The sequence below is a fragment of the Tupaia chinensis genome, unplaced genomic scaffold, assembly GCF_000334495.1.
Source record: "Tupaia chinensis unplaced genomic scaffold, TupChi_1.0 Scaffold145685_1, whole genome shotgun sequence".
NCBI classification, from domain to species: Eukaryota; Metazoa; Chordata; class Mammalia; order Scandentia; family Tupaiidae; genus Tupaia; species Tupaia belangeri.
Window position 1 is genome coordinate 134576 of NW_006205542.1, and position 25854 is coordinate 160429.

The 25854-nt window shown below is 38.3% G+C and overlaps 1 protein-coding gene across 1 annotated transcript in view; it reads right to left on the bottom strand.

Annotated features, from left to right (window-relative positions):
* The window catches only part of COL9A1 (collagen type IX alpha 1 chain), a 102335-nt gene that overhangs the window by 12324 nt on the left and 64157 nt on the right, over positions 1-25854 (bottom strand). The window contains exons 22-36 of the mRNA XM_006168292.3: positions 24693-24746; positions 24506-24559; positions 24318-24371; positions 23834-23887; positions 22869-22913; positions 21753-21806; positions 21603-21656; positions 13659-13712; positions 13016-13087; positions 12453-12488; positions 11453-11497; positions 9987-10019; positions 6622-6768; positions 6368-6422; positions 3830-4018 (exon numbers count right to left, since the gene is read on the bottom strand). Of these exons, the coding sequence (XP_006168354.1) occupies positions 3830-4018; positions 6368-6422; positions 6622-6768; positions 9987-10019; positions 11453-11497; positions 12453-12488; positions 13016-13087; positions 13659-13712; positions 21603-21656; positions 21753-21806; positions 22869-22913; positions 23834-23887; positions 24318-24371; positions 24506-24559; positions 24693-24746 (1000 nt within the window). The remainder of the gene's footprint in view (positions 1-3829; positions 4019-6367; positions 6423-6621; positions 6769-9986; positions 10020-11452; positions 11498-12452; positions 12489-13015; positions 13088-13658; positions 13713-21602; positions 21657-21752; positions 21807-22868; positions 22914-23833; positions 23888-24317; positions 24372-24505; positions 24560-24692; positions 24747-25854) is intronic.

A 25854-nucleotide genomic window follows, 5' to 3' on the forward strand; every position in this document is an offset into this window, starting at 1 on the left:
CTCTGGTCAGATTTTTAAAAATAACAATAAATAAAATTAAATATTTTTTTGTAAAAAAGAAAATAGGGAAAATACATATTTAATATATCCTTACATATCGTTGCCTGTAAGTACAAGGAAGAAACTAACAATAGTGATTACCTAGTGTAAAGGATAAAGGAAACCAGGCAGGTGAGACAGGGGTGAGAGAGAAACCCTTCACTAAACACCTTTTAATACATTTTTAAATTTTTGAACAATGTAATTTAGTAAAAATAAATTAATTTAAAAGATTTTAAGTGTACTGTCACAAGTGTCTACATTTCAGTATTGACTCATTATTTATAGAGGTTATACTTCGGACTGCAACCAACCATCTGTATTAACAAGAATCTGAGGATTTAGCAGCCACAGAACAAAGTTGCATTAGTTACCCTGGCCCCCGCAGAGACCAAACACAGTGAGTGAGTTGGCCTCATTAAGGAAATGCCTTAATACCTTGGTCAGCTTGTCCTAAGCGACTTCTATTGTTCCTTGCAGAAGCCATTAAATATTATCCTTCTACTATACTATATTAGAAAATGCACTGGAATCTTGCAACAAAGTCTATACATAAGCAATTTTTCCAAATGTCTGTATAAGCCCAGCTTCATTCAATACTGAATCAAGTGTGTTGTAAGTTTAAAAATAAAGTCATGCACACAATGAAAACAGGAAGGGTGTCTGTACAACCATCTGCATGAGTCAAATAGCCAAAAACTTAAAAGTAAATGCTTGTTTGGTCACCATACTTTGATTTTTAGATGTGAATATTATTGTGTGAATATTCTTATGCTAAATCAACTACATTTTCAAGACAATTCAGATTAATATAAATGCACCATAAGTACATAGAGGTCAGGTTGGACACATATTCACATAAGCCAGTTTTGTTTTGTTTTGTTTTTTCACTCATCATCAACGTGGCCTTACTATATTAGGAACCTAGGACAATTGGCATTTTAAAAACTAACAGCTTAAGCATTCTTGTTAACTTAGCAATTTAAATGTCATATCACTGTAATCCTGGATGCTGGCAATGAGAAAACAATCTCTAAAAATGGCACATTTTCTGAAGATATGAGAAGATGTTTTGGCACTGACAGCGGAAGTTAAACTTATTTACTCATTCTAGCATGAAGCCACACTAACTGTAAGATGTCTCTAGCAAAGAATGAGACCGCTGTTTCTGTTGCGATGATGTTTGGGTTTCCAGTCATAGAAAAACGAATTTCAAATGAACTCTAAGACAGAGCACTCTGTGCAAACCGCTGCCCGGCAGCAAACCGTGCATGTAGGTTGGTTCTGTTCATTTACTTCTTCAAACCCTGATCGTGTTTCTTTTGAGATGTACAAAACTGATTCAGGGAATTAAAGGTCCACCTTTGTTAGCCTACTCAGTCTAACTAGAGCTTGAAAAATAAGCTTTAGATAAGATACACAGAAAAATTTGCAGCTTGAGTAGAAAAACAACTCTTTATTAATGGGGGTAATTCTCACTGCTCCCTAATCATTACTTATTGTTTGTTTTCAAGCTATAATTGAGGCTCTGAGCAGATGAACACTGAAATGAGTGTTCACAATTATGACATGTATTTTCTAGACTATTAATTTAATATCACATACATGTTTGGTGAATACTAACATATCTAAAAATATATAGCCTTACTCAAATGAACTTAAAAATTAATCTAAACAATGAACATTTAAAAATAATAGTTATGGGACCAGCAGATGGTGTAACGGTTATATCACTAAACTCCCACATAGTCGACCATGGTTCGAGTCCCAGACCCAACGGCTTAAAACTCATGTGCCAGAGGCACATGTGCATGCATGCCCAAAGTCCCGAGAGGAGAATGGAGTTAAAGACACTGTGGTATTTCTGGACAGAGAGGTATGGCCATCCCCCTGGATGCAATCTTTCACTTTCTGTCTCTCTGACGAGCACCTGTGCCCTATAGCAAAAATCTGTCTAAAAAAAATAATAGTATTTATGGCATGAAAGACTAATGTAATACTGCACAACGTGACAGGAGGCCACTTACATGTCTTGTGTTTATACTTGACTACCCATATACAATGCATACACAGCATGGGTCTCGGCCTTACCAGATTTGTGTAACATTACATTAAATATGTTGGTGAAACACAGACAAATTGCAGATATGACTTAAGTTCTGACTATGGTTTTATGTAGCAGTTTCTCTGGGAATAGACTCATTAAGTGACTACATGACAGTCCAGGGGCCACTATCTCAGAACCGCTGCTCAGAAGTGAACTCAGGGAAGGCTGAGCTGTCCCTGGGTCTGCCATAGCAGATCTGGCCCCGCCAACAATCCACCTCACAGTAGGAGAGTTCCTAAATATGACTTAGAGGTGAAGTGGAATTAACCATAGAAAGAGCACCTAAGCACGAGTTGCTGAACTCGTAGCGCCAAACAGGGCAAAGACAAAAGGCATACAATTCCTTCAGTAAAATGTCCAGTTCCCTTTAAGATGAACTCTATTCTACCCTCTATTTGAGTTTGTGCAGCCTCTGAAAGCTTTGAAATTGTGCCAGCCTTACAAAAGGCCCCAATTAGAGCTCATTTTGTAACATGCAACTCTGCACATGACAAAAAAAATCAAAAGTAATTAAATAAATTGTTCCAGCTGAGGGTGTAGTTAGCCAACTGCATCAGCAATTCATTTATAGATCCAGAAAGGCAGCTTGCTTGCCCTCTGACCATTCACACTATAATATTTATCCCTAACTAGAGCACCATAGTATATAAAAAAGAAAGAAAGAGAGAGAAAGGAAGGAAGGAAGGAAGGAAGGAAGGAAGGAAGGAAGGAAGGAAGGAAGGAAGGAAGGAAGGAAGGAAGGAAGGAAGGAAGGAAGGAAGGAAGGAAGGAAGGAAGGAAGGAAGGAAGGAAGGAAGGGAGGGAGGGAGGGAGGGAAAAAAAAGAAAGAAAGAGAAAAGAAAAGAAAAATCCCTTTCTTGTTTCTGATGCCATGTCTCCTGAGGTTCCCCAGGGAATTGTCAATCTCTCATCATAATAGAGAAGCTCCTCTCTTTATTTTGTTCTCTCTGTAGATTGTCCAGGGCACACAGCCCCAAGCCAACACACTTAACTCAGTGGCAAATGCTATCTGAGGCCACCAGTCCTTCTGCCAGTCCTGTTGAATACCTAACATTCACAACTCTGTCTTTGTGCAAAATACTGGATGCAAGGATTTAGTTTGCTTTAAGTAAGAGCAGAAGAAACTAATTCTCTCCCATGTTAAAGAAGAAATGCATGTGGATTGTACTTTAGAACAACAACAAGATCCATCAAAAACTAAATAGCCACTGTCCTTTTTAAAAGAAGAGGGAGGATAATTTTTACCCTATAAAAAATTATTTTCTCCTAGGAAAAAATGCCATCCATTTAAATAGCAGATCCAAACATTCTAAAGATAGTTGCCATCTTAGAAGTGCTCTATAGTGACTTTAAAGTATCAAAAAAAAGAAAGAAAAAGTTGAGTGATCATTTACGTAATCCTGTAGAGTGTATTTAAACTATGATGGAGGCAGATCCTAAGTGAGAAATAGCAGTACTAATAGGAAAGGTTGATTCTAGCATTGGCTCACTGCTCTGGTACAGCAGGGTCCAGAACGTATAACTTTAAATCTTTACTATCATCACCGTAAAACCTAACACTTCATCTTCTCTCAGAGGCTGGTCAGAGACAGTAAGATATCAATCTTTTGAGCTTGGATTTGGATCATACATTTGAGAAAGAGTAGTGTGTGTTCCTTGGTTCCACCTGATAAAAGGACTTACCTTTAGGTCCCCTCAAACCAAGAGCACCAGGGGGGCCTTTAATGCCTGGGAGGCCACGAATTCCCATTTGTCCTGGGAAGCCATTCTCTCCAGGGGGTCCTGGGGGTCCAGGAGGGCCAGGCCTGCCAGGGAGGCCTGAAGCACCAGAGTCTGGACGCTTGAGACTAGCAGCCATTTCAGCAAAATGCTCTAAAAGATAATAAGCAAAAGAACCCAGTAAAGGCAGAAACTTAAAAGGGATTCAATGAAAATCAGCAACCCAAATGCCCTTTTTCTGAAAGTATCATGAGAACTTCAAAATTAGTAGTAAAAGATAAATACAGTTGGATAATTTTTCATAGTCTTCATACCAGGAAGCTTCACTAGTATTGCACTTTCAGATGTCCCTAGGTATATTTGGTTGTCAGGTTTTGAGATACAGGCAGGGAAGTGGGGGTTACAGAGGGAAGATCAACTGAAAACAAAAAAAAATTAGAACTTCCAGGCTTTGGACTGAATGATGTTGTTTTGGAAGAATGAATGTCACCTGAATGTTGGCTGGGTATCTAAACACCCAGGATGGAAAGAAAAATAAGTTCCTTTATTTCTTTTTTAATTAGCTATCAGGTGCATGTGCTCACCAGAGAAAGAAAGTGAGAATGTGCTCCCAGTGGAGCTGCTTATGCCACAATCCCTTCTCTAGTCCCTCTTGGGATGTGGAGCAGACACACATGCACCTGGCATGTTTTCAGACTGGTAGATCTGAGACCCAAACTGTGGTCAGTCATGTGGAATCCAGCTGCCTTAACCACCACTCCCCCTAGCTGCTCAAAAAATAAGTTTCTTAACACAGGTGGAAGTGAATATTCAGAAGCTTTCTAAAAGCTAAGAACATTTCCCAGAATTAATATTCAGACAGCATTTGAGACCTAATCTCACATTTTTAGTTTGAAGATATTATGTAACCTGAACTATTATGAGGATTCACACTTGTTATAAATTCTCTCTTGAATGTTGTTTTCATGCTTGGAATAGAAAATAAAACATTAAAAATAACCTGTTTCTTGGGAATGGTCACAGTCTGTCTTAAAAATTAATAGCTCTGGACCTTTTTCAGGAACCATAAAATAAATTCAGAATCACCCTCTAAAGCCATGGAATATAAAAAATGTCCTCATTAAAGTACCCTAAGGAGGGGCCAACAGGTGGTGCGGTGGTTAAGGTGCTGGACTCCCACATGACCGTCTACAGTTCGAGTCCCAGACCTAGCAGCTTGCTTTTACACTTTTCCTTTCTCTCTCGCTGGTCAAATTTTTAAAAGTAATAATAATAATGATAAATAAAATAAAATAAAAAGATTCTAAGCATTTCTTAGAATGTATTCAAGTGAGGGGACCAGCAGTTAGCATAATGACTATGTCACTGGACTTCCATGTGGTCAACCGCAGTTTGAGTCTCAGACCCGGTGACTTAAAACTCACGCTGGGAGCATGTGTGTGCGTGCCCAAGATCCTGAGAGGAGAATGGAGGAGAGGGGATTGCGGTGTGGCCATCCCCCCCTGGGGGGTGATTTCTTGCTTTCTGTCTCTCTGTCTCTCTCTGTCTGTCTGGCAAGTGCACTCGCCCTATGGCAAGAACTTCTCAAAAAAAAAAAAGAAAAAGAATATATTCAAGTGAAAATTTTTAAACCTTTAACTTATGAAGAAAGATAAGAATTGGAAGCAAATTTCTAGCCAACATATTTTTAAAATTGTTTATATTATAATTTTCCCTTTTTAGGTAAGAGCATAAAAATCATAATTTTCTAGATATTTAAATGTTTAAAACTGAAATGGACTTTCAAGATAAAATGTCTGCAATGAGGAAACCTATACTGATTTTCAAATATAAAAGTGGTCGTTTTATTCCTGTTTGATTCTGAACAAACCACGGCCCCCTTTGTCCAGTCTTCCTGAGGATATTGGGTGCCCATTTAAGTTCCTGCCATGCTCTACAGGCTGGTCCAGGATCCGAACCATGATCACCAAATAGCCTCCAGTATTGCAGAGCACTATCTTTCCACTATGCCACAGCAGCTGGGCCAGAGTTACCAGCATGTTACAGAGGTGGTACGTGAGCAAAGGAAACAGCCTTGGGCTCCTTGAGGGCATGGAGTCTACCATTTACTTCTCACATCACTGAGAGGGAACTGAGGTCAGCACACAGTAAGTGGTAGGATCTTAAGAAAGAGAAACACTTGAGAATTTGTGTTTAAAAGGAAAAAAAGTGTGTGTGCACACACATGTATGTGCTTGTGCACACTTTCTTATAAATTAGCCCAGTTGGAAAAAAAAAAAAAAGCAGTCCAACAGAGAAAGGCAATATTTTACTTTGAATCTGTAAGCTATTGAGGATAACAACAAATGGATAAAATAGAATCGGTATTAATAGCAGTTAAAATTTCCCACCATTAAAGCATACACAAAGTTACCGTTATTCCCCCTTGCATACCTACAGGAATAAAATCTTAGGAAGTGAGAGTTTATCGTAGAATGAGGCGAATCACTGTGATTTATTTACCTTGCATGACTCTCATGCACACCTGCTTAATGTGCTGATCTGTTGGTGCTCTACCCTGGGAGAGAAAGAAAAAGTCCATTTATACCCAGAACCATAACAAGAACATTGTGAAACTGAAAACTGGCAGAATCTACAAGGACTCAGGCAGCTGGATTTACAGGAGAACTTGCTGCTGAGGAACTGATGCCTAGTCCGGTCCCACTGCAGTGGGATGGAGTCCCCAGAGGAAAATCATGGGACAGCCCACTACTCACTGGAGGACCCTGAATTCCAGGCAGGCCTGTGGCACCCTGTTCTCCCTGCACGCCTCGGGGTCCAGGTGGTCCTCTTGGTCCTTCCTCTCCAGGAAGCCCCCGGCTTCCTTCAGGCCCTCTCAAGCCAGGCTCCCCAGGGTTACCCGCCTGGAACAAAATGCAACACTGTCAAACCAGGGCTAAACAGAAGTGCTGTGTCTGCTTAATAGTAATATAAACACATGAAATTTGGGATCTCCTATAAGCTTGCTATCTCCTGAGCAGTATTTGTTCAGGAGACACAAATCCTTCACCTTTACCAGAAGAGAAAGACACAGAATGTCACACAACTCACCAGTCTCTTAAAATTTCAGCTCAAATAAACTTTAAAAAAAATCTTTTTGTGAGGGCAGATGGTGGTGTAGTGGTTAAGCACTGGATTCCCACATGGCCAACCATGGTTTAAGTTCCAGACCTGGTGCCTTAAAAATCACATCAGGCGCATGTGCATGTGTGCCCAAAATCCCAAAAGAAGAATGGAGAAGGGATTATGGTATGCCATCCTCCCTGGAGGGTGATTTCTCACTTTCTTTCTGTCTCTCTTTCTCTCCCTCTCCAGCAAGCACACAGGCCCTATGGCAAAAAAAAAAAAAAAAATCTGAAAAATAAATAAATGAACATTTTTGGTATAGTTATTATTCCAAAATATTCATTGGAATAATATATCTTTTCAAAACTACATTCTTCATACTTTAAATGACTTCCTAAGAACAAGTTAGTTATTAATAAGGCTTATTAATATTTTCTGGCCACAAAAAGGCCATTCGATTGCTGCAAGATACGTTACTTTACATATCACCAAAGCAGTAAGCATAAAATAAAGATATTCCAAAAAACATAAGTGATTTAAACTTCATAACATTTTTATAGAGAATTCAAAAATACCATGTATATTCAGGAATTATAAAAAAACACAAACTAAATTGATGCATTTACAATGCCACATTTAAAATGCTGCATTAAAAATACTAGATCAAAAAGAGTAAGTTCATAATTTACTGAAGTAGTAAGAAAGTTAAAAATCTAAATAGTAAAGAAGTTAAAACCCACTCATTCCTGAGCACAAAAGAATATATGTAGATTTTTCTTTTCTGAAAGCAAACTACTAAAAGCATTTAAAGGAATGCTCATCCACAAAAACTGCTTTAAAAAGAGGCTAAATTAATTCACTCTTTGTTAGACTAAAAGTTTGTCAGATTCCTCTGGTGGACTTTGTATCAGAGGATACATACTGCACCGTTGCTGAGAATAAGAATGAGAAGATAAGGACAGGACGCAACAAGAGATAGCTAACTTCAAGACATGAATGTCCGTAAAGCTGCTTACTCCTGCTTCTTCTTTCTCATATGCTACATTTACCTAGGCAGAGCTAACTCTGTCAAACACTCATGTTTTAAACTGAAGAGAAGAAGGTGGTAAGGCAGCGCTTTCACTAGACACATCCAAATAAAGCTCAGCAAGTGTGCTTTTTCCAATCTCCCTTTATGCAAAAAACTGATATTCATCTCAGTCAAGCTGCCAAAATTGCTTCTAGGAAGAAATTATGGCTTGAAAGAATTCCTTGAAAGACGGTATCAACAGGTAGGACTCCAGATATACTATGGAAGGCTGAAAAATTGTCAGGTGTTTAGGGTGCTAAACTACAAAAACTTCTTAAACAACCCAGATGAGAAGCCAAAAGAAATCAGAAATGCACTAAAGAAAAAGGAGACTAAATCAGACTGTACTGTCTTGCTGGCAATCACTGAAATGAAAGAAGATTTTTTTTTTAAGAGAAGGATTTTTGCTATAGGGAGAGACAGAGAGAAACAAAGAGATAGAAAGCAAGAAATCACTCCCAGGCAGGATGGCCATGCTGTAGTCCCTTCTCCTCTATTCTCCTCTCTCCATTCTCCTCTCGGGACTTTGGGCACACATGCACATGCGCCTGGCATGAGTTTTAAGCCATTGGGTCTGGGACTCAAACCATGGTCAACTACATGGGAGCTCAACGATATAACCATTAAGCCATCAGCTGGTCCCAATGACAGAAGATTTTTTTTTATGAAGAGATCAAGGACTCTCATGGCCAGGAGGTTATAAAGACCCTAGGCCTTTGGGAAGAACTCCTTAATCAAGGAGTGCCACAGTGAAGAAAAACTTAAGCTAGACATCTCCTACTTAACAAGTGTATCTGTGCTGAAATCAATAAGCAAAGTAGACATCTTTGTGTTAGTAATCCTTTCTCCTGATACCAGGATAGTATACTTCAATTTCATCAGTATTATCTGAGTAGCATCAGTAAGATGGAGGCAGAGAAGAAGGTAGTAAATCCAGGGCTAATTCCTAATATTATATCCAAATATGAGTGCAATTAACTTATTTTGACTGCATTGTTCATTCACTTTTTTTTTTATATAGCTTGAATTTCTTCCACTAACATTACAATTTCTAAATAGTAGAGAAAGATTTCGATGGCCAAACTCCACTAGGTCTTCTCTTTACATTTTCTTAATCCTAAACCATGCTGCCAAAGATTCCTAGCATTAAATACTACTCACACCTTGAAAAACATTATTTAGAGGATAAGATGTTGAACAGGGACAGAGGAAATGGGAAGGACTTGAAAATTAACTGGAGCTAGTGGTAGTGGCATTTGAGATTGAGGTCTGAGCTTCTTCTCTTCTTTTACTTGCTAAATTTTCTAACTGTATTAGATGTGTATTCCTTTCAAATTAGCAAATTATCTCAGATTTTCTATTAATTAGTTCTATAATTTTGAATATAATTTTGAATATACCTAACCTCTAAGGACATCAGTTTAGTTTCCGTAAAATGACAAAAGTTAGTAAGATGATAATTTTCTAGTTCTGATAATACTCTTTCCTAATGTGTTACACCTTTATCTTCCTTTCTCAACTAGCACACACAGGAGATTTAAAAAATTACTGAAATATTTTGTAAGGGTATAACTGCCAACAAAATCCAATTATATTCTTGTTACCACAAAGCAAAAGTCAGTTCTTTAAAAATGACCCATTCGAGAAGGAAATTGGAGTACTATCATGTAACACTCATCAAGCCATTTATGCTATGAAAAAAAAATCTTCCTTCAGAGTGATTAGTTCAAAAGGTCAGTCTCTTAACACAGTGGTGAGGGTTTTCTTTTTTTTTTCTATTGGATCAATCTATTACCCTAAAGGATAAATATAGACATCTATTTCCTTGAAGGTAAGTCCTTTGAGAATTGAATTTGATAGAATTATTTAATAAAGCAGAGCACTGCATTTTCTACAGCTTTATTGATATTTTTAATTTTTTATACCATTACCATTTGTTTTACTTACAGATCCCTTTGGGCCAGGCAATCCTATATCTCCCTAAATCAATAAGACAAAATTATATTAGAACAATGTATTCATATTTGATAGTTTCCTAAAAACATTTAAAAGGTTATTACACTGCTGAAGTATAGATAACCATAAAGAGATTAACCTTGGCACTATGGAAAATATTAGACTTAAAATCTGTACTCTAACCCCAGTTCTGCTACTTCAACCTGTGGCCCTATGTGAACTATGGAACCTACCCCTCTTTGACTAACTTATCTGTTAGACAGGCTTGACTCAGTTTGCCAAGATTCCATCCAGATCTACTGGGTTGTCGGAAAAGTCATGATGCATTTTTGCATAGATAAACAGAAAGAATACATCATGACGTTTCTGGCCACCCAATAAAATACTAGGCATTGAGAATTAAAATGGGTAAATTAGAAGATATTAAAATATTATTCTGTTGTAAAACACACTGGACATTCAAACCAAATGACTTCATTTTTGTAATGCAAACAATATTTAAAATGTGTCCCCAAAAGTCTATCAAACAAAACTATGCATGCTTTTATGCTTAAAAAAATATCTTGGGAATTTCCTACCACTAATTCTAAGTGCAAATTCAGTTCAAGCATTAGCAAATCAGCTAATCTCCACTACAAAACAGAAGATTTAAAATATCCACTTCACCCATAAAATGAACAACTTCAACAGAAAATAAAATTGGAATAATCTTATGAATTTACTTAATAGTTGGAAAGCTTTGCCTAATTTAGATATTGCACTTATATTAACTCTAAATCCTAAAAACCAGAGTAGAACAGCTCATTTTTCTGGCACATAGACTCTCTAAAATTATTTTACCAGGAATCTGTCACCTCACCTTCAAAGAACCAAAACATAAGTTTCCACACTAGGTCCTGTTAGTCTGTATCAAAACCATGATGAGCCAGCAGACCAAGCAGTTCTAGCAGTAGCAATAACTTGTTTTCGTTCTTATTGCCTTCCTGGAAATTTAACAGTGGCCACCTCTGGGGATGGAGTTCACTGCTTTGGACGGTTTTAAACTAGAGAAAATGACCTTGGTCAGATTCATGAGCCACAACTTTCTAACTATAATAAAACTTCAATTTTGTTTCTATAATAGGCACTATGGTTTTATATTGTCATATGAGAATCACCTTGAATGTCTAGATGTAAAGATGAAAGAGAATTCACCATAGTTAAGGGAACACTTTTGTTCTCCAAAGTTTAAAGCCTAATCTTTCCAAAACTCTGCTTCACACAATCTCAGCTGAATCTTGGGAGTCTATTGTTAACTTATAGAAGGAACATTTTATAATTTTCAGAAGGCAGTGAACAGGGGAAAAAATGTTTATGTTTTTTGTTTTTGTTTTTTGTTTTTTGTTTGTTTGTTTTTTGAAATATGGTTGAAATGAGTAAGTCTTCATCATTAACCAGGAAAAAAAAAAAAAACTCACAAGTTCACCCCTTCTTCCTGCTTCACCTTCTTCACCAGAAGCACCCTAAAAATTAAGATGAAAGGTCACAATTTTGAATTCTTAGTCTCATAGCTCAATTTCAACCAGTCAATGTTGATATGCATTCATAGGTGCCCAAGGTGCTTCCAGGATCATAAAGAAATACAAAATGCTCTCAATGGCTGATCACTTTAGAAAATAACACAGAAAATAACCTAGATAAAAGCCAGAAGGTACAGATTGAATCTCAGCTAAAATTAAGAATTAATGACCACATCCAGCAATTTTATAATTATGTAACCCTTGAAAAAGGGCTCTTCCAGTAGGGAAAAGAACCCAGGGAAAGGATTGAGTTATAATTCATAAGACAGTTTATTTGCTGAGGTCTTGATCAGGAAAAAGTTACAACATTATGATGTGGCTATGGAAGATTCCTTCAGACACCAGTGAAGTAATCTGGTGAATCAGAAACACAGGACTATCTTTTTTTTTTTTTGGAGAGGTTTTCGCTATAGGGCGCGTGCGCTTGCCAGACAGACAGAGAGAGACATAGAGACGGAAAGCGAGAAATCACCCCCAAGGGGGGATGGTCACACTGCAATCCCTTCTCCTCCATTCTCCTCTCGGGATCTTGGGCACGCATGCACACGCGCCGGGCGTGAGTTCTAAGCCACAGGGTCAGGGACGCAAACCGCAGTCGATCACGTGGGGGTCCAGCGACATAACTGTTACGCTAACTGCTGGTTCCCAGGACTATCTTCTTCAAAGAAGGAAAGTATGTAGTTCCTGAGGCAGAGCCATTATTAGCTTCAACTTATTTAAATAGTTAATAAGGCTACAGACCAAACTCAACTGTAGGTTTCACTCACTGTGAAGCACACTGGGAAAAACTGCTAGCCTCCATTGTTTTAATCATACCCATACAGCAGCCAGCACCCTCTGCTGGTGAGGCAGTATGTACAAACACTGAATGTCATACCAAGCAAACAGTAGGATTTACCTGTTCACCCTTTGGACCGGGTTCACCAACTACACCCTGTAATGAATAAAATATAATACCTTTTTAGTATTTTGAGTTCTTCGTAATACCTTTTTAGTATTTTGAGTTGTTCATATAATTTCAAATGAGCCAGCTTCTGTTACTGGACTGATGAATAAACACAAGTATTGATAATGTGATGGGAAAGAATTTCCTCATTTCTCACCCAACAAGAATTTTAGAAAGACCTCCAAAAATTGATAATTGTCTCAAAACCTCTGGAAACTTGAGACATTTTCTTATTACATCATGTAAAATTTGATGAGAAGGAATATACATTTGGAACTAAATAGAAAGCATGATTACAATTGAATTTCTAAACTTTTCTCAGCTCTTTTTCCTCCTGATAAATTATTACATTTTTAATTTTTTATTATATTTTTGCTTCTTAAGTTTGGCTCTCAAAATTTCTTGGTAGCTCTCTCTAGTAAATTGTAGAAAAATTATTCACTAGACCAAAAGCAAGCTTTGATATAGTAGAACTCCTCCTTCCAAATAAGGAACTTTCCGGGATGCTGTCTTACCCTGTCACCTTTCATTCCAGGAAGTCCAGGAGGTCCAGGCAAGCCAGGAAGACCAGGGCTACCAAGAGAACCCTGTAAAACAAACAAAGTCCCCAGAGTCACAGTCACTACAGCACTGAAAGTATACAAGTTGGCCACAACCTTGGGTGTATTGACTTGTAACTGAAATAAATGTATTGTGGTTGGTTTAACTGCTCTTAGAGTTTGCATCTCTCCCACAGCCCAAAAAAAATCCTGCGGCATCCCTTGGCCACAGTAAGCTCTTTCAGTTAGACTCCTGCAATAGCTACTCTTGGTTCTCTTGCTGTGTAAACAAGCACCATGACAGATGTAAAAGGCAGCATTGCCTACAGCTCTCTTCAATTCCAAGAACAACCAGAAGCCAAGTGTAGAATTTCATGCGTCTCCCAGTCTTATATGCCACAAACCACACTGGTTAAAATATCCTCTGCTAGTACCCTAGCTATCATTTAAAATTTTACATTTACATTTTCGTACATTCACATAACAATAAAAATAAAGTATGGCTGATTGAATGACCCTTTGTAAATTGTTTTTCTCTCATTGCCTATTTTTTTAAAATGCATTGTGTTTTGTAGAATGGAAATAAACATCCGGAGGATGGAAATATTATAATACTTACCATTTTACCTGGTAGGCCTGGGGATCCTACTGGCCCTGTTTCTCCTCTACTGCCCTGAAAAAAAAACATCAATGTCAACTGAATATTTCACCAAAATTCAAATGTTTAATTGCTATGTAAGTAAAGTAAAAGCCTACTTAGGTTTTGGTTTAAATATAAGTCATCAAATTATCCTCTTCATCCCTCTACTGAAGGCATACGTCTTCATATAAAGAGCCTGCAGCATCCTCTGAGCTCATCTGTCACTGAATGTTCTATCAATGTTCATTGTGATTACAGACCATTAAAAACAGTATGTGACACATGTCTATGAGGTGGCAATGAGTAATTTTCAGCATCTAAATCGTATTCTAACTCCTGGTCATTTGTATACATATCTATCCCATCACTTACACTATGTACTCCCAAGGTCTAGGTATACATTAATTAGAAATTCCTCACAGTGCCTAGAACACAGAGTAAATTTTAAAAGCTAAAAGCATTATAATGCAACATCTGGCAAATGATCTTAAGCCTCAAGAGTGAAAGAAGAAACACCGGATGGAGATGTTTGCCTTTAAATTACTATTGTAACTTCAAAAAGACACAGATGGTAAAAATTTATTAGGTTTCTAAAATTAAAAATGATTTGTTTTACTCGCTCTGGTTTAAACACATCTTAAAAGATTAAATAGGCTTTAGAAAGTATCATTTACAGCAAAGATATCCCAAAAACAACACTAATTTTATTTTCTGAGCCACTTCCAATTTTTTATTTGAAACTCTAAGGTTTCAAAATTTTAGCTAAAACTCCAAGCTTTGTGAATCTTTTGAGAAAAAGAATCATATGAACTCTTCAACTTCATTCCCTGAGAACTCAATACTATTTTATACACTCTAATAAAATCTCATTTTATTTCTAACGCATGTTCAACTAAGCCTAACACCGAGGTTATTGGATAAATAACCACATTTCCTGGAAGGCATATATAAAAATAAAAGGAATTCTTTGAGTTTAGTTTTTTAAATGACATAACTCCATATTAATGTTTAATATTTATAAATGGTTCTGATAATATAATTCTGTTCTGAACTATGTGCTATTAACTTGTCTTTAAGTTGAACAGAGTATCGAGATCCATAAACCTTCCAAATTTTCAATTTCTCTAAAGGATTAAGAAATGTTTGCCAAATGGGAACCAGCAGTTAGTGTAATGGCTATGTCGCTGGACTCCCATGTAGTCGACCGCGGTTCGTGTCCCGGACCCGGTGGCTTAAAACTCACGCCGGGCGCATGTGCGTGCGTGCCCAAGATCCCGAGAGGAGAATGGAGGAGAAGGGATTGCGGCGTGATCATCCCCCCGGGGGGTGATTTCTCGCTTTCTGTCTCTATGTCTCTCTCTGTCTGTCTGGCGAGTGCACGTGCCCTACAGTGAAAATATCTCCAAAAAATAAAGAAAGAAAGAAAGAAAGAAAGAAGAAAGAAAGAAAGAAAGAAAGAAGAAAGAAAGAAAGAAAGAAAGAAATGTTTGCCAAATTACAACACTTTCTACTTATCAGCTATAACTTGGTGGTACTCATTTTATACGAGTTATAGATGAATTACACTAATGCTGTTAACTATTTTTCAACAACTCTATATAAACAACCCGTCCAGTGCGTGACTTTAGGATGACACATTGGTCTCTAACCCTCAAGAGCCTTAGAAGCCAGAGGCAATACTCCATAAGTACTGATGCTAGAAGGGTGTAGGTCCAGATGATAATCAGCCATTATAATAAATTCCTCCAGCTCTAAACATAAAGATTGGGTTCTGCTCCTTTAATTCAACCTACAACGTCAATGTTCAAGACAGAGTTTCTCCACTATATTTGTTCTCTTGTCATTTTCAAGTAACTTCTCAACTGCATCTGATCTAGGTACTAATCGTCATTAAGCAAACATGATTTTAATTCATAGAACAATAAATAGTCATTGGTGGGAAAAAAAATACTATCAGGAGGGGAAAGTTCAGTTTTTTACAAAATCGGAAGAATTTACTTCTAAATAAATGGACCATTGTGCTACCTTTTCCAAAATAAAGATGATTATTGTACACATGTTTCCTCTTCCATAAACCAAACAGCTAAATTAAAATAAAGGATTGTATAACATTCGATCAATTTGGGAGAAGGATTCATTATTTTCCTAAAGACAGAGATTTTCTCAGCTGATCTTATCCTCTCTTCCTTTCATGAGTTGTTATTATTCAGTCCGTAAGTGCTTTCCAACCACTGGCAGGCCCTTGGAAACATGAATGAAGGACACGGAGCCCCCGTAGAGACAGCCTGCTCTGCCGCACTGCGTTCTTAGCCCACGTAGAACCAGTGGAAGGATCAGCGAAACTGTGGGCATTTACTCTGCTTCTGCACCAGCACACACCATGCGGATCCTCAGTTTTCTGTCACTTCCATCCTGTAATTCTTTGGCCATTCTAAAGATAGGTTATTTCTATAGAAATCATCTCGCTGTGAAAAACAGTAATGTTCCTTTTCACAACAGTGACCAGCCACTTTCAAACAAGTTATTAAGGCAAAATCTTCTGATGGCCATTCTTGTCATTGCAGCGTATTGTAAAAACATGCTTACTACGTTCTGGAATTTCACCTAATCGGCTAAGATAAACATGAGTAATCAAGACATAGAAATCTTTTAAAGCATCGATTAAGTTAAATGCATTCTGCAGGGAGTAATTAACCATTGTACTGTAATTACAAGTATGCTAATTAATGGTAAGTCTCATGCTTCAATCACCATATTGATAACCATGTTCTCAGTTATGGGCAAGACAGAGTGGTGGAGGCATAGCTAATCCTCTCAGTGGCTAACATTTACAAACCCCATGACCAAAGAGTTCCTATGTGCAATAATGGTATTAGAAGGAACTAGAATAAAGGCCCAATCCTACCAGTAAAAATGTGAAACAGTAATAAAAGCCTCTACATTTCTCTTGGACACCGTGTACTGCACACACATCTCTCGTGAACTCAGACACATTTGCCAGTTCGCCCTTATTTAAGTAAAGTCAACCAAGGCTTCAAAAAATCACAGGCCTTTTATCAAGCTTCCCATCTATGGCTACATATCAAAATCCTTTGAGTTCTTGGGAACCAGCAGTTAGCGTAATGGCTATGTCGCTGGACTCCCACGTAGTCAACCGCGGTTCACGTCCCGGACCCGGTGGCTTAAAACTCACACCGGGCGCGTGTGTATGCGTGCCCAAGATCCCGAGAGGATAATGGAGGAGAAGGGATTGCGGCGTGGCCATCCCCCCTGGGGGGGGTGATTTCTCGCTTTCTGTCTCTATGTCTCTCTCTGTCTATCTGGCAAGTGCACAAGCCCTATAGCGAAAACCTCTCCAAAAAAAAAAAAAAAATCCTTTGAGTTCTTTAGAAATATATTGGGCTAGATGTCTTTCTCCAACTCGAGTCCCCTTTCCCTATGTTTCTCAGCCTCACACTCCCTTATTTTAATTCTATAGGTCTGGGCTAAGACCCAAGAATCCATTCGGTTTGTGCTGTATTTGTTTGTATCACCTTTATATAGATTTCAGTTAAAAAGTCCCATAAATATTAAAATTAAAATTGGCTAGATATGTCCTGTACCATCAGAATTTGGCAAGCAAACTCCCAATAGAAAACATCTTGCCGAGTTACGACTTGGAGATGAAGACATGGAGGCTGAGCCTGTTTGTCAGGGTGGAAGCTGACTTTGCCTTGCATCAGCTATAACCGCAGACAGGCAACCTAACCTCTATGTATCTGTTTCCTTATCTATAAAATGGGGATGACCAGAATCTACCTCAGGAAGTGTTTGTGAGTGCTGACATGCTAAGATTTATGAATCACTTCAAACAGTGCCTGGTTCATAGTAGGCAGTGTAGAAGCGTTAGCTATTTTTTTTTTTATCTGAGGTCATTACTGAAGAAATCAGTTAAAATTATGTTTCTAACCAAAAGTTTAATTAAATGTTGTTTGCCTTTTAAATACCTCAAGTCTCTATAAAAGCAAAGGTTTCATGTGGAAAAAAAAAAAAACAAAAACAAGGCTTTAGTCTTCATAGCTCTGGTTTCTGGAACACCACTAATCACCAAGCAGGCACCTTCTTTGTAAATAAGTACTAGGTGCTACTTAGTAAAACTCATTTCCATAAATATGAGGAGACTAATCATTCGAATTGAAGGTTTCCCTTAGTTTAAAATGGAGTGATTAGAGATTTTAAATACCACAGAAAATATGAGACAATTTAATTATACTTACATTGCCAAAATTATTCTACAAAAAAATAGATTTTATTCCATTGCACTCTATCTAGCTTGTAATGATGTTTGTGTTTGCCCAGTGACCTGATATGCTAAGTAGATAAATAATGAACACTATGTCTAGTATCTTTCCAGTTTAAAATGGGAAACTATAATAGTTTTTAATTTTGGCACAAAGATATTTTTAAAAGTCCATTCGATTCTGCATGATATGGTCTAGATTTCTCTCTAGTATAGGTTTAAATATTCCCTCACACAGAGCGGGAAAAACTTCCTAAACTGTAACCATCACATGCATCAGCTTTACAAATTACTATCAGGGCTAGCAGGCCAAGGCCCTGGCAGGATGGGAGGGCAGTTCAGATCCTTCCACAGCACATCGTATGGGGACCTCTGACTTGAGGCTGTTGATGTTGGGGTGAAGGTGAGGGACTACCGGAGAAATGAGACAGGCTTCTATACTTTCCGAGCATACCCTCTTCAGAAAACTGGAGGTAGACCATCATGATGCCCACCGCAGTCAGAACCAAGGCAGTGGAGTAAACACAGCCCACTTGGTGAAAGCCCTGGCAAGTACTGAGAATCTGGAAAATGGAAATGACCAGAAGCCACTAGATAGGAGGACCATGTCAGAGACATAGGTCATCTGCCTGCCTTGGGTCAGGAGCCATCTGGGCCAAGTATAATCCAAATGGGGTGTGACAGAGAAGCCAGAAGCTTGATCCAAGTGCCAAAAATAGGCACTCAAAAAATCACCAGAGCTACCAAAAAGGAAAAAAGAAAAAAAAATAGTTTTTGCAGTGATATTGGCCAAGATCGATAAAAATTCTACCTAATTTCAAAGACACATTAGAAATACATTTTTATTCCTTCTATTCAACTTGATTTGAGATTTGCAGGAAAACCTGATTGAACTTGTGAGACACAGTTAAAAATGTGTGAACTGATCTATAAAGCTGAACTTAATGTCATAAAAAGAAAGAATAAACGTATCTTTCAGTAAGCAAATTTAGTGTTAAAACTCTGCTCCAAAACTAGAATATTTATAACCTATCATGACACTTTCTTGAAAAATTGATGGCAGGTGAGAAGTCAATTATTACTATTGAAAGCAGCATAGCAGGATTTATTATGCCTCCCATTTCATTCATTTCAAGATATGTGTATTGAGCACTACCTTATGACAGGTAAAGAGATGTAGGGAATACAGAAGTGAATCAAACACCCCCTTCACCCTCTGCAGTCACCACAGCATGGGGTATAGAGGTGTCAAGAGTCACAGAGTTCAAAATAAGGACAGATCATGTCTATCTGGGAGATAAGCAATACTGGAGATGTTTTCATGGTGGAATTGACATTCCACTTACATCTAAGGGAGCACATGTAATGGTGAGTCAGAGAAATGGGGAAGAAAGCTCAGTGCAGGGCCTGACATGAAGGAAAACAGGCTGGAAAGAGCAAAGAGTGCTTGGGAGGGAATTAGCATGGAATCCAGACCGAATTGAACACAGGGTCTGAGCAAGGCAGAAATAAGAAGTACAAGTAGTAGGTTAACAGACAGTTTAAGGTTTTGGATTTTCTCTTGTCAGTAGAAATCCATTGAAGATTTTCACATGTAGAGGATAGGTGATAATGGAAGCTGTACTTCGGAAAGATCAATAAGGTGGTGAGTGCATACAGGCCACTTTCATTCCCCAGGGCCTATGGAATTGTGGTTGGCATTTCTGTTTGTCCCAGAGATTGTAAAGACACTATTAGTGTGGTCATGAATTCGAGACATCCTGCAATGTTGCAAAAGTCTTGAAGAACGAAGAAGGAACCCACCCAAAATAGCAACTGTGCCCTATTGGGAGACACTGGTAGAGCAAGAAAAGCCTGGAACTAGGAAAGAAATCAGGAGATGACTGCAATCATAGGTAAATAAATACAGGCAGTAGGTGACAACATGTACCAGGCATGGCAGAAGTGGGAGTGAAATAGAAAAGCCAAATAAGAGAGATCTTGAAAAGAATATAGAATCAACAAGTTCTACCAGAAATAGGAAATGTATTAGAGGAAAAGTATCAAGACTTTGGACCTCAATGAAAGAACCAATGGGAAGAATGTGGACTCTTACAGAAATTCAAATATCAAAACATAAAATTGAGACCCAAACCTCTGCATCAGCAGATCCATCTCTGCTAATCCATCTCCACTGACATAAAAGAATTCACCACCCCACCCGCTTCTTAGGTTCTGCCTCTAGTTTTTCATCACTTTATACATCCCATGACACTCTGCTGGTGACAAGCCAAACACTGTCTACTTTGTTCCAGTTTTTGTGTTCAGTGCATGGTGCTGCACACAGCAGGTGCTTGGTCAATGTTTCTTCAGCTATGCAGTTTTCTGCTCTAGAAAGTAAATTGTGGACATGATCGTAAATGCTCTCAAATTTCTAACGCCCCACACTGCTAAATCTTCTTGGTCCAGTCAAAGGGCGTCTTCATTGCTTTAGAAATGTCATCTGGCTATAACCACAATACTTTGGCAGTTAATTTTTGGCAAGTATTTTAATTAGAAATTCACAGGCTTCAAGGAAAAGAATAAGCAAGGAACAAGTAAACAAAGAGCATGGCAAAGAGCGGGAGATAGTGTCTTTAATCACAGAGAAACTTCTGGAACCTGTTTGAAATCAGTTGATAATTTTTTTTTTTTTTGAGAGGTTTTTCACTATAGGGCGCGTGTGCTCGCCAGACAGACAGAGAGAGACATAGAGACAGAAAGCGAGAAATCACCCCCCAGAGGGGCTGGTCACACCGCAATCCCTTCTCCTCCATTCTCCTCTCGGGATCTTGGGCACGCACGCACACGTGCCCGGCGTGAGTTTTAAGCCACCGGGTCCGGGACGTGAACCACGGTCTACTACGTGGGAGTCCAGCGACATAGCCATTACGCTAACTGCTGGTTTCCAGTTGATTAAATATTTGTGAGAAGCAGGAAAAACCCCACTTTCAAGCCACAGATACCTGGAATATTTCTTATTTCTCCAGCATAAATAGTCTCATTCAATGTGCTTAAGATATGTATGGCTTAAAAAAAAAAAAAAGTAATAACATTTGGCAATGTTTTTGTGCTCACACTTGGAGTTCTTCTTGCTATCCAGTTGACTTTGAAAATAAGAACTGAAACCAGGGACCAACAGGCGGTGTGGTGAGTCCTGAACTTGGTGGCCTGCTTTCTCACTTTCCCTCTCTCTCTCTTTCTATACACACACACACACACACACACACACACACACACACACACACACATATATATAGTGGGTACAGGGATTCTTTTGGGGGTTATAGAAATGTATTGAAGCTTATTGTGGTGATGGTTACAGAATTCTTTGAATATACTAAAAAATATCAATAAATTGTACAATGGGTGATGTACATACTATGTGACTAGTTCAATAAAGTTCTTTTGATCACACTATTTTCTTCAACATGGGATAAGAGCAGGAAAGTTCCTCGTGCATCTTTTAAGCACGTCTTTGTTTTCATTTTCTGAAAGAAGACATACTGTATATCTAAATAACCATTTCATCGTTGGTCTAGATCGCGCATGCTCAAAGGTCAGAAGGCACTTAGGTCTGAATGAATAAAGGAAGGGGAAGCAGCGAGTGCTTTAGATGTACTCACAGGAAGGCCCCGGGGTCCTCGAGGTCCCACCTCTCCTGGAGGCCCCTGTTGGCCCTGTTATGAGGAACACAGATAGAGAAAAACTTAGTATCCCCTGATCCTTTGCTTCCTGATCACAATAGGCTATGAAAAGGTAAAATGGCATCTTACCGGTTTGCCTGAATTTCCCATTTGACCAGGCTTTCCTGGAGCACCTGTGTTACCCTAGAAGTAAAATTCAACAAAGTAACTCAGACTGTAAGTAAACATAACCACAATCTGCCTGGATAAGGCAGACTGGAATTCTTCTATTTCCATAGCACTAATCTCCTGATTTTACACTAAGATTTGGGAAGATAAAGAATCTTTTTTTCAGTGGATACATCAAAGTTCTGTAAAAAATATTGTCTGTTTGCCCAAAAATTATATTAAAGAGCAAATGTCAGAAAATGAAAGCCTTTAGCCTTCATTTAAAGGGATTCACTTCAATTAGAGGATCTTTCTTTCGTCACAATATTAATTATATACATCTTCAACCATTTCTACTTCTAACTCATTTCTTTGAGCCCTTTTACCTCATATCAACACTATTAAAATTATTTTTTTTAAATTAGCGTGGAGAAATAAGAGAATGTGCTATTGAGAGTCTCGCCAGCAAGCTCTAGGAAAGCACACGTCTGGAGATACCATCTCCACCATCCGTGTGTCATGGCACACGTACTAGGGACCGTCTCTGCTCAAGACACTGCAAACCACTATGAATGGAGGCTTGTAACCATATACTCTAATAGTCATACTCAATACTCTATGTCATTCATATTTTATCTACTTTATTCTAAAGCAAAGCTATATTTTATCCCTTTAATTTTTTTCTTCCACCTATTGTTTTTAATTGCTTACTCTTTAATTCTGTATGGAATATAAACTATGACCAGGATGCAAACAAAACACCTGTCTTTTTAAGCTAAATTGTTTTAATAATATTCACTCACATAAAATTCTATGGCTTAATAGTATCTCCCTTATTTTAAGTGGGAGGAATAATAAAACCTTCTCTGCTATAAAACAGTAAAGGATGTCGTTTTTATGAAGGTAGCCTAATCAGCAGCAGTTTATCTTCTGCAGCTGCAAAAAAGGTTAGCATTTGAACCTTAAAGCTTTTACTTTTTCATTTCTCCCTAGGGCCAAATATAAACTAAAAGTAGGCTGTAAATATTAAAAAAACAGGAAAATATATTAGTAAAAGAATAAAGAAACTAAGAAAAATATTCATTTAAAAGTTTTTACCTTTTCGCCAGCAATACCCTTTGCACCAGGCATTCCGGGTACTCCCTAAAAAAAATGCACACAAGATCTGGGTTTGATTCTTCATCTGAGAATCCTCAAGACACCACATACTGCACACTGCCAAGAGGCTGAGGGAATCATGACAGCCTCAAAGCCTTCATATGAGGGAGATACGTCATGCTTCCTCCCAGTTGCTGGAACGTCAGTTACAGCATTACCCACAGTTTAGAAGGCATTATCTTACTATATCTGGCTTCTTGAGGATGAATAGCCTTAAAGCAAATTCTACCTCTAAACTAAAGTTATTTTTCAAAGATAAACTTTCTGAGCCTAAGATTTGGTTCGGCTGGGAGTCCTAATATTCTCTGATTACTTAAAGTGTCAGATGCCATAATAGATGGGAGGCCAGTCCTTACATTACCAAGTATGCTTTCTTAATTTGAAACGTTTGCCTCCAAAGAGCCAGGAACGCATGTCGTACAATCCACACAAACTTTCAGACAAATTAATGCAGGAAAACACCAATCTGAATGACTCAAAATAGCAAATAACCCCAAAATGGTATCTTATATCTCACGTTGTTTTCTGTGCCTATTCTTAACCCTTTGGTAGCTAAATCCTGCTAAAAAGAACTCTAAAACTAGCTAAATTTGGACAAACCATGTGACACTAGCTCACAACTCAGGGTTGGTTAAAAATAAAAGGAAGACTGAGGAAACTAGAGAAAGAAGAGGGATCCAAAATAAAACATTGAAGCTTATGAGTTATTAAATTATTACAGAAATAACTATTCATAAAAAAGTCCAAAAAATGTAAAATGTAAATAAAAAACTATGAAATTATAAAGAATAAAGTATCATATATTCCCCAGAATTTATCAAATTAAGGAACATATCTCTTTTTAAAATTTTTATCTTTAAAACATGCGTATAAACCAATAATCATGTAAAGAATCAGTAACTCACTGGTAACCCCTGTAATCCTGCATCACCAGGAGGCCCTGGTTTCCCCGGTTCACCCTAAAAAAAAAAAGTTTTCATCACATCGTTGAACCTGTATGAACCACTGTACTTCTTTTAAGTAAGAGAGGAGCATAAGTAAAAACATTATTCCAACAGCTGACCTCACATGCACTGCTTTAATATGACTTAATTAGGGGCTGAGGGGTGGGGGATGGGATAGAATACAGGACATAATTCAAAATGCACAATTTCCCTCAGTCTGCTAGCAACAGGGCAATTGTAATGACTTTGTGAAGTCAAGCAAGTGAATATACTACCCTAATAAGTATGTTGTATTTGACAGTTGATTAAAAAATTAAGAGGGAAAAAAAAAAAAAAAAACACGAGGCTTTTTAAGTAAGCCCCCTGACAATGTAGTAACGGCAAGGTGAGTTCAGTTGGCGGAGCAGAGACAGCCATCTGCTCTTGGAGTAAACCACACAGTTACCTTTGTTCCAGGCATTCCAGGTATCCCATCACGGCCATCCACACCTGGCAAGCCCTGAAGACACAAAGAAACACACTGTCCCTTAGACATGGTCACGTTCTTCTTCCCTTCATTATTTTCTAAAGGTTTAATACAAGTCAGCAGTCACTTTGAAAAACGTGCTAGACGGACTGCAGGTCAGGACATACCGTGTCTCCTTTGGGCCCAGGGGGGCCAGGAATTCCTCTAGAACCTTGAGCTCCCTGCAGGGCAAAGGAGAAAGAACAGACAAGTTCATGATCACAATAATTAGGGCATGTCCGAGAGATAAGCAAAGTCATCAGATGACGCTGGAAAGCAGGACGCTTTTAGTGATTAAGACTAATCGGAACTCACTCTGTCTCCTTTGGGACCTGTTTCCCCTGGAGGTCCTCGTTGTCCCTGGTCGCCCTGTATGAAAATACAATTTTATTGATATAAACAGAAGTAACCGATGGATCCATGTTTTGGAATTAGAAAGCATCATCCACATCTTATTGTTCCTTAGCAACAACGGCTCTGCTCTAGCAAAGGTGCTTCTCTCAAGAAATCATTTCTTATACAAATTACATCGCCTTAAAAATTGATATTGCCACAGGGGTAATTGAGACTTCCATGTCTTTTGTTTTCATTTGAAATGCATACTGCATCTGTGCTCTTTGCACGTGCATGTAAGATAAAATTAAGTTCTATTCTGTAGGTAGTAACGTCAGTAACTACATCTACCTGGAGAGTTGGAGTTTGGATCCACTGCCATTGTGGCATGGCCAATCCCCTAGGGGATGATTTCTCACTTTCTGTCTCTCTGTCTCTCCAGCAAGTGAACACTTCCTATAGCAAAAATCTCTCTTAAACATTTTAAAGAATAAATAAATACAGGTTTTGTTGAATTGCTTAGTTACTCTAAATCTTAAATAGCTCCCTAGTGCTACCCGGATCAGTTCAGATCACTAAGACTGGGATTCAATGTTCTCCATAACATGGTTCTATCTTGCTTATTCAGTATTATCTTCTCAACACAAACTTGCCACCCCAGGCAGTGACAACCTGGGGTTGTCGCATGTGGCCCCATCATCCCCAGCACTGCCTCTCCTGTACTTTACTGCCTTTCCCACTCAGAACAGCTTTCTGTATTAAACAACATGCCTTCCTCACCTCTGTCACATGCTCTAGCATTTAATCTTATAGTTTATCACTGAGTGACAGCTGCCTTCCCTACTGAACTGTAAATGCTCAATAGCTGAAAATTCTAATTCACTTGAACCTCTTCTAATTTTTATGTAGTATAGGTGATGACTAGCACATGACTCTTTTTATCTGTGTACCTCAGAAAAATGTTTGACATAGCCCATAATAACAGCACATGTATGCATGGCAGTCAAAATACGGAATGGGATGAAAAATGATAGAAAAAAGAAACTATCAAACTGCTCATGGGGACAAGCAGTTGGCGCTATGTCACTGGACTCCCATGTAGTCAAACGCGGTTCGAGTCCTAGACTTGGTGGCTTAAACTTAC